Here is a 12850-nt window from a genome sequence, read left to right as displayed (position 1 = left end):
TGGATAAAAGAAGAGGACAGGAAGGAAGGAAAGAAAGAGGGAGGGAGAAAAAGCAATGAAAAGGGAGAGAAGAGGGAAAAAGGAAGGAATCCTCTAAGTCATCCCTATCTGCTGTAACAAAATACCATAGACTGGGTGGCTTTAAATAACAGAAATGTATTTCTCACAGTTCTGGAGCCTGGAAGTCCTAGATCAAGGTGCCAGCATAATTAGGTTCTGATTAAAACTCTCTTCTGGGTTGCAAATTTCTGGCTGTGTCCTCATGTGGCAAAAGAGTGAAGAGGGCTCTCTAGAATCTCTTTTATAAAAACAGACCCTATTCATGAAGGCTCCACCATCGCGACCTGATTATCTCCCAAAAGGCCTGACACCAAATACCATAATATTGGGGATTCAACTTCAACATAGGAATTTTGGAGGGACACAAGCATTTAGTTAATAAATAGAGGAAGAAAAGTGATTTTTAAAATACCATGAGTGTCTTCTTCTGTCTGTCTAATTCTCTTACAAGTTGTAAAAGAAAAAAATTATAAGATCTGAACTTTTCCAAAACTACCATTCACTTTATCCTCCCATACCATCTGAGGTTCCCATTGATGACATTAACTATCAAAGCTTCTCTACCCTTTGGTCAAATCATGTGAACATTTCTCCACTCCAAATGTTTTTAAAGTCTGGAACCTCCAGTTCTGGTGAGATTTGAAAATAGTGTATGGTCATAAACTTGGGTACAGACTTTAACATTTTAATTCCTGCATGAGAACATTCTGTCTGTACATGTTTATGAAGTGTCATGCCTTTTAAGATTTAATGATAATAACATCAGGAGAGCTAGTGTGCCCTGTAATAGTCCATTAAATCTGTTATGTATTTTATTAATCAACAGTAATTCATTATTTGAAAGCTAGCATGTTTCCTTAGTTTCTGAGAATGAGTAAACACCAAAATATATTCCCAAGAAACAGCATGCCATTTGAATATCCTTTAAAAAGAAATATACCTGGTCAATCCTATTTGAAATTGGGAGCTGCAGTTTCCTACTTGGGATGACTCAATTATTTGGTAATTGACATTCAGTGTTTTATTTAATCAACTATTAAAATATTATGCACATCCATCACTGGGTTTTCAGTCTTGGTGATGAGTAATGTGAGACAGATACAGTGAGCAATGCTGAATTAAGTCAGAGAAACAAAATGAACATTCTGCCTCTCATGCTAGTTCATACATCCATGGCCTTACCCTTTGCTGGGAACTCCATGCACTTAGATGACACGTTGTCAAGGAAGCCTTGCCTAAAACCCTCGGTTGGGCTAAATTCCCCTCCTCCCTACTCTGAGGACAACCTTTCATCTTTTCTTAATATTTGCCATACCACATTGGAATGTTGGATTCTCTGTCACACAAGACTGCAATGTACTCAAGGGGAAAAATGATGAGCTATTCTTTTTTTTTTTTTTTGGTAAAGCCAACTGCTGCCTTGCTTATGCCTAACAGATGCTAGGTGATCAGTAAGTGTTTGCAAAACTCAACTAACTGTCGACATAAAACAATACCTCATAATGTAAAAGTAAACCCTGAAGTAAGCAATATAGCTGTTTGTCCTGTGAGCTTACGCCAAAGGAGAAGAGCAGTAAAGTCCAAGAATGCTTTCTGAGGAAGTTAGGACTAGATTTGAGTTTTCCATCTAGGAATCCAAGAAAGAAGCAAAATAATTTCCAGGAAATGAAAAATCCTGAGGTGGAAATGAACAAGCTATATTGAGAGACTAGGAGATGACTGGAGTAGAGCCTATGTTCCAGAGAAAAATGGAAAAAAGGCTGGACACTTAAACTAGTATCACATTGTAAAGTATGATACTGGTAAAGTATCTTGAAAGCCCATAGGAGAATTTAGACTAGATACAAATACAAAATAAAATTATTAAAGTTATTAGAATATTCAATTAAATTTATTAAATATTCATGGAACATTTACTGCATAGAAGGCATTGTGCTTGGTTCTGCCAGGGATCCTATGATGTTTAGGTGGAATAAACACCCCTAGCTCTATTAATGGAGACCCAGATCAAACCAATAGTAGGATAAAAAGCAAAGCCACATCCTGTGTTTCTCCAAAACAATCAACCAAACCATGTTTTTGGAATAAGGTCCCACAGAGTAACAAAGATTTGTAAGTTAAAGCACCAATACATGGAGGGTCCCTAAACTACCTGTTGGGAAAACCGATACTAAAACAATAAAATTCTTATAAATGAAAAAAAGGAAAGAAATTAACTAAATTCCCTAAACTCACATAGCTGGAGAAGTACAAAGTTTCCAAACTTGGTGAAACGAATGACAATTCAATGAGAAAATATTTGGATATTTGGGGTAGTGGGAGCGATTAACAGTGAAACTAGATTTTGAGTCAGAAAATCTGGATTCAATCCCTAAATTTGAGTGTTAACTGCTCACCATTCATTTTCCAAATGTGTTTTACCTCTCAGAGGATTTCTGTGTAGGTTAATTGAGATGGTATCTGTTCAAGCGCCCTGCATAGTAGCACACAAGAGATTGTAAATAAATGTTATTTAAATCTGAATCTACCTAGAAGACAAATTTTGCTGACTTCAGAGTTTTCTTAAGATGTGTCCCTAGCCTTTGTTTAGTCAGCTATTAATTCCTGAAACATTGCGATCCATGCCCTCTCCACTGGGTCAGAGTACACAGAAACCTGCTAAAAAGCTGACCCCTGTCTTCTAAGAAGCACCAAAGCATCTTTTCTTTATTGTAGCTCAGCCGTCCTTAACCTGCCGCCATGCACTGCACTGGGTTCCGGTCAGTTTTGCTTCTTCCACTGGTAACTCCCTCTCTCTTTTCTTGTCAGATGATCCTCTTTTCTGCCTGCTGCATCTGTGGACTCATTGGGGGCATCCTGAATTTTCAGTTCCTACGGGCCGTGACAAAGAAGACTTCTCCCCTTTACCCCCTGCATCTCGCTTCCATGTCTCTTGCCTGCATTGGGATTGGGGGCTGCACCCTCTCTTCCTGGCTCACCTGCCGGCTTGCCAGCTATGAACAGAGGAGGATGTTCTCAGAAAGGGAGCATTCTCTGCACCACTCTCATGAAATGGCTGAGAAAGTGAGTTTTGTACCTTTTCTTCTCACTGCTATCACGTGATGAAGACTGAGGTCAAATCTAGTTGAATCAACTTGCAGCTTTAGATGAGAATTTGAGGAATTGGATTTTATAAAAGTCTGGCCCTATTGGACTAAGAATAGGAACTTTTGTATTATTTTATCTCTGTAATCCTGGGTATGCCTATATTCAACAATTTTATAGCCTCTCAATCCATATAAAAATACACGTCCTAAAATAGAACTCATAAAATATTGAATGTGTTATAAATATGGATTTTTATGTATTGTACTGAGGAAAAACACAAACTAAAAACACACTCAACTCAATAATGCCAGTTTTAGGAATCTGATGAATTCTCCTTTCTAGCTCACCCCTTGTGCTTGTAAGTAGATGCATTTGATTATGTAAATTAGGTTTTCAAGTATAAAGGGGTCTTTTAATAAGACAACAAAAAGCTCTGCCTATCAGTGCAGATACTACAATTCACATAAAGCTTCATTTAATTCTCATCTAAAGTTCATGCATATTTGGGTAGCTTTGCCTGTATTTTATATAATGTTCCTTGCATAACTGTTTCATAAAACCTATTCAGACAAGAGGTTGCATTTATTGCATCAAAGGACAAGTGATACAGTGAACTGTCTGTATTTCTTCTACATTTTGCACATATTTCTTAATTCAGTTCCTGCTACTAGGTCTCTCAAGGAAAAGATAAAACATCTCTAAAATAAACTCACTAAGTTAATGGTCATGTCATATTTTACTTGATGTCATGGAAACAAAACTGCAATAATAGCAGAATAGAAGAAAGAGTAGCAAGAGTTACTACTGCTTATATCTTTATGATGTGATTTTGAAGAAAACATAACTATTCTGTAGCTTTATGTTTCCAGTTCATATATGGTCTCCACATTCAAATAAGGAGAGTACATACTTTTAAATTGTTCCAAAAAAGCAATTTTAAACAGATCTATGTGTATCCTTCAAAAAAGAGTTAACAGTACAAATAGCAGGACTAATAATGTAAAGAAATGAGAGTTCCCATTGTGGCGCAGCAGAAATGAATCTTACTAGTAACCATGAGGTTGTGAGTTCAATCCCTGGCCTCACGCAGTGGGTTAAGGATCTGGTGTTGCCACGAGCTGTAGTGTAGGTTGCAGACATGGCTCAGATCCTGAGTTGCTGTGGTTGTGGCATAGGCTGGCAGCTGTAGCTCTGATTGGACCCCTAGCCTGGGAACCTCCATATGCCGTGGCCCTAAAAAGCAAAATAAATAGATAAATAAAAAACTTTTTAAAATAATGTAAGGAAATGGACTGTGAAAAATAGGTTATCATTCCTATTTGGATAATGACTCTTGTGCTCTATTTTTATACTAGTGTGATTTAGTTTTTTGTGTATATGTTTGTGCAATATTTATTGTATAATTGTTATATTTATATTAGAGATTGAGGGCTATTGAAATAACCGACTTGCCCAGCTGCCCGGTGGTGCCCCCGACACCAGAGTTACCTACAAGGTACGCTGATTTCTAGGGAGTTACCATGTCTTAATGTCACTGCAGGAAGCACTGCCTCTTCAATGAAGCCATGATGTCAACAGATCACTCTAGACTAATGTGATGTTGTTCCTCAAAGTATCACTTTCCTGAGAGCTACTTTGAGGACCTGTCATAAACCTAAATGGCAGAGTCTTAGAGCTTGAAAGTTGGTTGAGTATTTAAAATATTCAGCCTGCCTGTAAGCATCCAAACACATTTCTGCTTGGATGATTTGTGACTCCTTTATTCTCTGCTACATCATGCTTCTGACTCAGTATCATCATTCACAGACCAGAGTTTTGCATTTAAAAATAGATGTGTCTGATAAAGGCAAACTATGTATGACTCTCATGCCAAAGTCGCATGAGTAGATAACCTAACGTTGACACTAATACAGTAAAAATTCTGCATAAAAGCTTTCTTCTTGTAAACTGATATGATACATTTCAAATTTATTTCCCATATTTTGGATTTCTGAAAATAAATAGTCATCATTCTTGCTTTGGCTCAGCAACATAGTTGGAAATACAGGAAGCCAGAAAGATACTAATGCCCAATTGCAGAAAGTATATCCATTGGCAAACAATCACATTTGATCCTGGCTGAATTTAAAGTTTAACTTTCTTGTTAGATTGGACATGCCTATTTGCAAATAAACTGAAGATACTCATCCAATTAAAAATAATTTTCAGTGAGTTCCCATTGTGGCACAGTGGAAATGAATCTCACTAGTACCTATGAGGATGCAGGTTCGATCCCTGGCCTCAGTGGGTTAAGGATCCGGCGTTGCTGTGAGCTGTGGTGTAGGTCACAAACGCAGCGCAGATCCTGTTGCTGTGGCTGTGGTGTAGGCAGTCTTCTGCAGCTCTGATTCTACCCATAGCCTTCAAACTTCCATGTGTCGCAAATGCAGCCCTAAAAAGCAAAAAAAAAAAAAAAAAGTAGTAACAACAGTAATAATTTTCACTGATTTTTCCCACCAGTGATTTTAATGTGTCCATATTAGGGTGCATTAAGTTAAAAAAATTCTTCATTTTTGCAAGATTTTTTAAAAACTAGATCTTTTTTTTAACTCCCCAATAAAAAATTATACCTTAGGGAGTTCTCTTGTGATTCAGCAGGTTAAGGATCCAGTTTTGTCATGGCGGCAGCTTGGATCACTGCTACCATGTGGTTTGATCCCTGGCCAGGGAATTTCCACATGCCATGAGTGCAGCAAAAAAGGAAGAAAAGGATTATACCTTAGATTATTATTTTTTTTAATGATTTTTAAGCTACTTTTTGAATGCAGAGTTATTTTAGAAGAAAAGTCACCTAAGAATCTTCTATAAATTCCTCAGAAAATTGTGTTTGTCCTAATTCAAGGAATAGAAATAGACAGATGAGTAAATTTTGTTAAAGATCACTTTGGAGATACCATTTCTATTTTTCTTGCTACCAGTACTGAGTTCTTAAGTGATCGGGTATCTTACTGATAAACTTAACCTCAGCCAAATAACCTCCATGTATTTTGGGACCTACTTTTACCAGTGTATCTCTAGCAGAGCCAGCCTCTCAATTAGACTGAACTATATCACCAGACAAAAGAGGCAGGCTGTTGGCGTCAAAAGAACTTCTCCACTTTCTGTCACAGCCTTTACCCTAAACTGGTTTGAATTTTCAGGATTTAGGTAATTCCTCAGCACCTTATCAGGGTGGATATAATGGATACTCACATGCAAGACAACTCCCTATGGTCTGGAAGGGGCCAGGCACTTTGCACAGAGAGATAGGTCTTGATGTGAGAAGAGGAAAAGTCTTCCTTGTACATTGTCTTCTTTCTCAGAATTTTTTGGATGAAACTCTACCCCATCTTCTAAAAGTTACCGAAGTTTTCAAAAGCAAAGTTTCAAACCCAGACCAGTTACTACCTTCCTGTCCCTCATTGACCCTCCTAAGCAACTTTCAAAACCATGAAGTACCAGAAGCAAGTATCTTTATTCTATTTCATCTACTGTATTTTACTCTCAAAGAGAAGAGATTGAAAATGAAGCACGGATATTATTTCATTTTTGAAATAAATATTTGTAAAAATTCTTAAGGTTTACAGAAGGAAACATAATACTTTTTATTTTTAATTCACTCAAACAGGAATTAATCTACCCGATAGGCTTGAGATCATTGAGAAAATAATTTCTGGTGGAATCGTCTTTACTGCACTTTTGCAAATAGGCTTGTTCAAGTGTGGAAAGATGTTTCATCTATTTTTAGATAGTTTTACCTAAATTTTTTTACTTTTATTGAAGTATAGTTGATTTACAATATTGTGTTAGTTTCAAGTGTATAATACAGTAATTCATTTTTTGCAGATTTTATTCATTTATAGATTATTACAAGATAATATGTATAACTTATAAATGGTGTACCAACCATTATAAATGTGAATGAACCTCACATTTCTCATTACCTTTGTGTAGGAAAGAGTTTGGTGTTTAACAAAACATGAATTGAAAGCATCTGAATTTTTATTAAATTAACATATTTTCTAAAATTGTAAATGAAACTCTTTACGTTAGTTCATCTTTTATATCTAAAAATCTGTGCCTTGCCATGTAGTGATCCTTATTAACTATTTAGTAATTGATCTCTTAAAAAACATGTTAAGCTGGAATCTAATATCCAGCACAAATGAACACCTCCTCAGAAAAGAAAATCATGGACTTGGAGAAAAGACTTGTGGCTGCCTGATGGGAGAGGGAGGGAGTGGGAGGGATCGGGAGCTTGGGCTTATCAGACACAATTTAGAATAGATTTACAAGGAGATCCTGCTGAATAGCATTGAGAACTTTGTCTAGATACTCATGTTGCAACAGAACAAAGGGTGGGAAAAAAAATGTAATTGTAATGTATACATGTAAGGATAATTTGATCCCCTTGTTGTACAGTGGGAAAAGAAAAAAAAAAAAAAAACATGTTAAGAGCTTTCAGTTTGTTGTTTTTTACTGTATGAGTGACAGTGTCACAAAAAACAATCTGTCCCACTATGAATTACTAGTGATCCTCAGTTACAGATAAGCAACAATCCCCTCGTGGACCTTTTTCAGTTCTTTGCAAAAGGCCACACATTTTTCTATAGAATAAAGGTAACCCCTAGAACCTGTTGGCACTTTGTTGGCATGCTCAACAGAGGAGCCTATCCATTGGAAAAACTTCGGCATTTAACCATTTTCTTTCTAGGTGAGGTCTTTCCACAAAAGAGTTGAGGAATGAAAAGGGGGACTCAGGGGACTGGGGAGAGACTGAACTGCTGTTGTGGACAGAAGGCTTTGATTAAATAGCCTGTCACTTCAGCATTTTCATGTGCTCCAAGACGCCATGAAATTTCATTTCCTCAATGCAACAACAATATTAATCTTTCTAATCCCCCCAAATTCAGCAAGTTTTTCAATGGCTTGAAATTTCTGTTTTGTAAACTCATTAACCAAATTAATGTCTTACTCTGAAAATGAATTTTAATTAATTCATGTTATTTTCCTAACAGGAAATGACAGACAACATGAGCAATGGAGGACCACAACTGATATTTAATGGAAGAGTATAATCAATGTTTTAAAGAATTGAACATTTTTTAGGATTTTCATGAGGCAAAGAAATACCAAAGGATTAGTAGATAAAGGCAAAAAAAGCCCTTGAATTTGCTGTTATCTTTCCTGAGCTCTCACTAAAATTATTCTTTCTCAATTTTGCCTCACGTTATTTCTTCAGCTTTTTTTTTTACTGGGTGTAAAACTTTCCAGAAATATTCTAGTACAGTAATTTCAATCAACTTTCCAGATTGTTCTAAAAAAGACTTTTTTGGGGAAAAAAAGTATAGCTAAAACAGAAAGATTCATATTCTATACAAACACTATCTGACTAGCATGGGTGTTAGATTTGTAATGACATATTTCATATAAGTAACCAAAAACTATAAATATCGGGAAATAACAATAACTTTTTGATGTTTTTGTTCTGAAAGACGATGGCTTCAAAGAATGCCACAATTCAAATCCTCAGCAATGCTTTGTAAAGACATTGTAATTATTTTCAATTTGTGAATGAACTATATATTTCATAATTTCTTTGTAAATTACCAAAAAGCCTAAAATATAAAAAGAGGTGGGTTTTTTTTCAGAGAGACGGTGTTAGTCTGTGTGAAAGTTTTGCATTTTTACATAAGAGCAAAAAGTTGTAAATGAATATCATTTAAGGAAAGTCAGTAGGTTTTGATTATAGTGTGCAGATTAATAGGCATGTTCATGAATGAGCCTAAGAATACAATAAAGTGTGTGTGTGTGTGTGTGTGTGTATACTGTAAATATAGAAAATATACAGAGGACATATTTATAGCATTCATGAATGTAAATAGGTAGTAGAAAAGAATTTGTGATGCTGTGGGGGTACTAGCAATGTTCTATTCCTACAGAAATGGGAAAGCAATTGTTCAAGGCTTTGCTATGCCCACAGTCACATTTAATTTCTACTAAATGTTTTCATTTTTATTCCTTTTATTATGTCTGCTGTATGTAAATATCATTGTGGCTGATATTTATAGAGTTAAGTGATCTGAATAGTGGAGTATGTAGATTGCTTCATTATTTGGCTATTTTACTATTATTATGGTATTTATGTAAGAATAATCATTAATATTGATTTATAAACATAACTTTAATTCAAATACATCTACAGTTATAAATATGGACATAACGATGTGATTATTCATGATGTTATATTTCAAATACTTTACTGCCCAATAAATTATATAAAAAGACAGATGATGTATGCCCAGAAGATTAAGTTACAATTAGCTTTGTTAGAATTTATTTAGATTTTTTGTTTTGTTTTACAATTCACACGGAAAAATACAGACAACTATTTTAAGAAGGCTTATATTCAAAGAACCTGAAAAAGTTCTCTGTAGAAGGAAATTAAAAGATAGGCTTACATTTATATTGCCAGATTCAGTCCTTCTCTTCCATAACAGAATGCTAAAAAAATAGCAGTGTATGACACTATGTATAGGTGAAAAAATAGCATGGTCATTGAAAACAGTTGTGAGAATATAACCTGTGGAAACAGATAAAGAAATATATTTTTTCACTGCACCTGCGACATGTGGAATTTCCCAGACCAGGGATCGAATCTGAGCCACAACTGTGACCTATGCCACAGCTGTGGCAATGACAGATCCTTAACTTGCACCACAGTGGGAACTCAAAGAAATCTAATATTTGAAAATATATAACTCTCACTGTATTACCTACTTTTATTTTTCCCCAAAGATAATCAATTCTCAAGTCATTTTTTATGAGTTACTTAGTGAATCCTATTTAAAATAGCTTATTAAAAAATCTGGCTGTATATGTTAAAAGGAAATGACTGGACCATGGTTTTTTTGGTGTAGTTTTTGAAGTTCCCCAACTCATATAAGTAACTTCATTATCCAGTAGATTACAGAAGTTGCCCATAAATGCAGCCTCAAATAATGATTCAACATCATTGCTCTATACGTGATGCCATGATTAGGCATGATTTTTGTCACTGAAAATCTAAACTATACAATGTAGGTATTTTGCGTGTATGGTTCTACTGAATTTATGCAAGGATGTAGTTTTATACTGAAAGAATAAGTACCAACTCTAATTTTAGGTGGCATTTCTTTGTAGACATGTTTATACAATACAAAGTTACAATAGATTTATAAGATGTTTTAATGCCTTTTGAAATAATATGAAATCACCCATTAAAGGACAAAAATAGGCATATCACTGCTTTGACATAGAGTTAAGGAGAGATGACATTATCACAATTATCCAAGTAGTCTACAGTGCACTTAACAAGTATAGATATATCTTTAATTATTTTAACCCAGCATTTTCAGGACTCAGTTATTTAGAGTGATTTATTTGGGATGTGTAGTGAGTCTTTTTGAGATAAGCAGGGGAAGTCAGGAAGACATTGTTTAAGTACTTGGAACATTGTTTAAGTACTTGGAAATCTATTGTTCATAAAGCACTGAACTATGAACTAGACTATTTTAAGTGACTACAGTTTTAGTAGAAGCTTACCCTTGGGAAAAAAGTAATGTGGTACTAAATTAGAAAAAATTATGTGAAACTAACGTGGTGGTGTGCTATAGAGATTAACTACATAAAGGTGCACTAATTATAAGCATAAAAGAATAAAAGTGGACTCTGCTTTAAAAATTTTCAACATATGTGTGTGTATGCACACACATACATATATATACAATTGTTTAGAAGTGGAACATGATATGATAACTCTATTGATATGTCTATGTAATAAAATGGTGTGCTTCAAAACTACATATGGTGTGAGCCTTCTTTCCATCATGATACAGAAAAATATTTCCCCTGATAACTAAGTGGATAAATGTGCAGTTCTGAGACTGGCAGGGGAGAGGATGTTGTGAATGAGGTGGCAAATATAGTCCCAGCTACAGGATATGGAATTAAGAAAGAGCATTATTTGAGAAAAGAAAGATTAAAGTATGTTCCAATATAGACAGGAAGTGATTGAAGATATAAGACAAAGTTAGCATATGAAGGAGCTGAGATCCCCAAAGAGGAAGGCAGATATAAGACACAGATCATACAAGACAGAATTAACTAGAGATAGGACTGAGATTGCAGATCTCACAGATGAAACCTTTACATGAAATATGTAGAGAACTCTGCTGACCTATTTGGATTTATCAGATTGGCTGTTACTGGATTATGGGGTGGACAATAATTCATTGTGCAGACTGTACTATACAGTTCAGGCCCCACCCACTAAATACCAAGAGGACAATGCAGTTGTAACAACCCAAAATATCCTAACCAATTTTCACCTCTTTGGTAGAGAATAATTTCCCCCTAATTTAGAACGATTGAGGAAAACCCTTGATCATGATCCAGAGCAACCGATATTAGTGCTATCCACAAGTATAGACTTTAGTTGCTTAGGGTCATAAATCCACTGTTCTAGGGTCTACTACCTTTTCTGATACAGTGGCCACAATCCTATCCACATGTGACTATTTAAATTTAATTTTTTAAAAATAGATATTCCGTTTCTAAGTTGAACTAGTCACATTCCAAGTCAGGAAGAAGCACATGTGGACAACAGTTACAGATTATTTCTGTCATCTCAGAAAGTCCTATTGGACAATGCTAGTCAAACGTACACTGAAGAGAACTGTCCTCACCCTCGGTACATATAAAAGATCTTCCTCAGTCAATCAATTATCATTATGATAGAATATGTGAAAAGAGTTGGTAAACACTCATGGAATTTGAAGTTGTTGAACCAGTTAAATCCAAGGACTGAACAACAACACTAGCAGAAAGGAGAAAAAATACAGTGTAGGCCAAACACAAAGTAAAGTTGAAAAGTTGTTTTAGAGATTTCACGTTTAAAAAAAAAAAAAACTGTTAGTGCAGATTCTGCTAAACCACTAAATATTTTACATTTGACAGATAAAATGAGATGCTGTGTAACTACTATTTTTGAAGAAATTTACTCAGCCTGTCACCATGCATCAGTGAAAATTTCTGCATTTCTTGGGCTTGGGAAGGTGAGAACAAGATGCTGCCCTCCACTTTTTTCACTGACTTAGCTCAAAAGGGGCATGTTTAGAACTGCATTTTCAATGATTATTTAGCAAACACATTTCAGAAACTTAGGCATCTTAAGTACCATTTGGTTAGAACAGTTTCCAAATAAAGTTTCAAATAAACTTGGCATCGCTTCACTCTTTTCTCCCTTAAATCATTTTTCAGGAAACATATGTAATATTTCTTACTCAAAGTGTATGACAGCCAAGAAATTCAATTATTCCAAGTCCATAAATCACAGGTTGTCAGTTTACTCAGAGCAGAGGAAACCAATTCAGAAATTGCTGGAAGTGTGGATGCCTGGTAAACTTATACAAAAGGATTTTTTAAAACTCTTTTGCTAGGAAAATTACCTGCCAAATTCAAAGTCTTTTACTAGGAATGTATTTCCCAAGAAATATATTGTAAAATGTCAAAATCTAGATCTAAAAAAATTTATTTCACTGTTTAAAAGTTCAGGATTACTTATATCAACTAATCTAGGCAGATCACATTCATTTAATTGGGAATCTTTAAGAACTAGGATCCATCTCAACTTTTTCTTCACTTC

The 12850-nt window shown here is 35.2% G+C and overlaps 1 protein-coding gene across 4 annotated transcripts in view; it reads left to right on the top strand.

The window, feature by feature from the left end:
* TMEM196 (transmembrane protein 196) overlaps window positions 1-11739 on the top strand; it is a 60176-nt gene extending 48437 nt beyond the window's left edge. For 2 of the 4 annotated variants that reach the window (XM_021063416.1, XM_021063415.1), the window contains exons 3-4: window positions 2869-3123; window positions 8184-11739. In XM_021063416.1, the coding sequence (XP_020919075.1) occupies window positions 2869-3123; window positions 8184-8243 (315 nt within the window). In that variant the 3' untranslated portion in view covers window positions 8244-11739. Of the gene's footprint in view, window positions 1-2868; window positions 3124-4568; window positions 4643-8183 lie in introns of all 4 variants that reach the window. The other 2 variants (XM_021063413.1, XM_021063414.1) reach the window with 2 other exon arrangements.

Source organism: Sus scrofa, chromosome 9 (assembly GCF_000003025.6).
Source record: "Sus scrofa isolate TJ Tabasco breed Duroc chromosome 9, Sscrofa11.1, whole genome shotgun sequence".
Classification (NCBI taxonomy): Eukaryota; Metazoa; Chordata; class Mammalia; order Artiodactyla; family Suidae; genus Sus; species Sus scrofa.
This window is presented reverse-complemented; position numbering and strand designations above follow the sequence as displayed.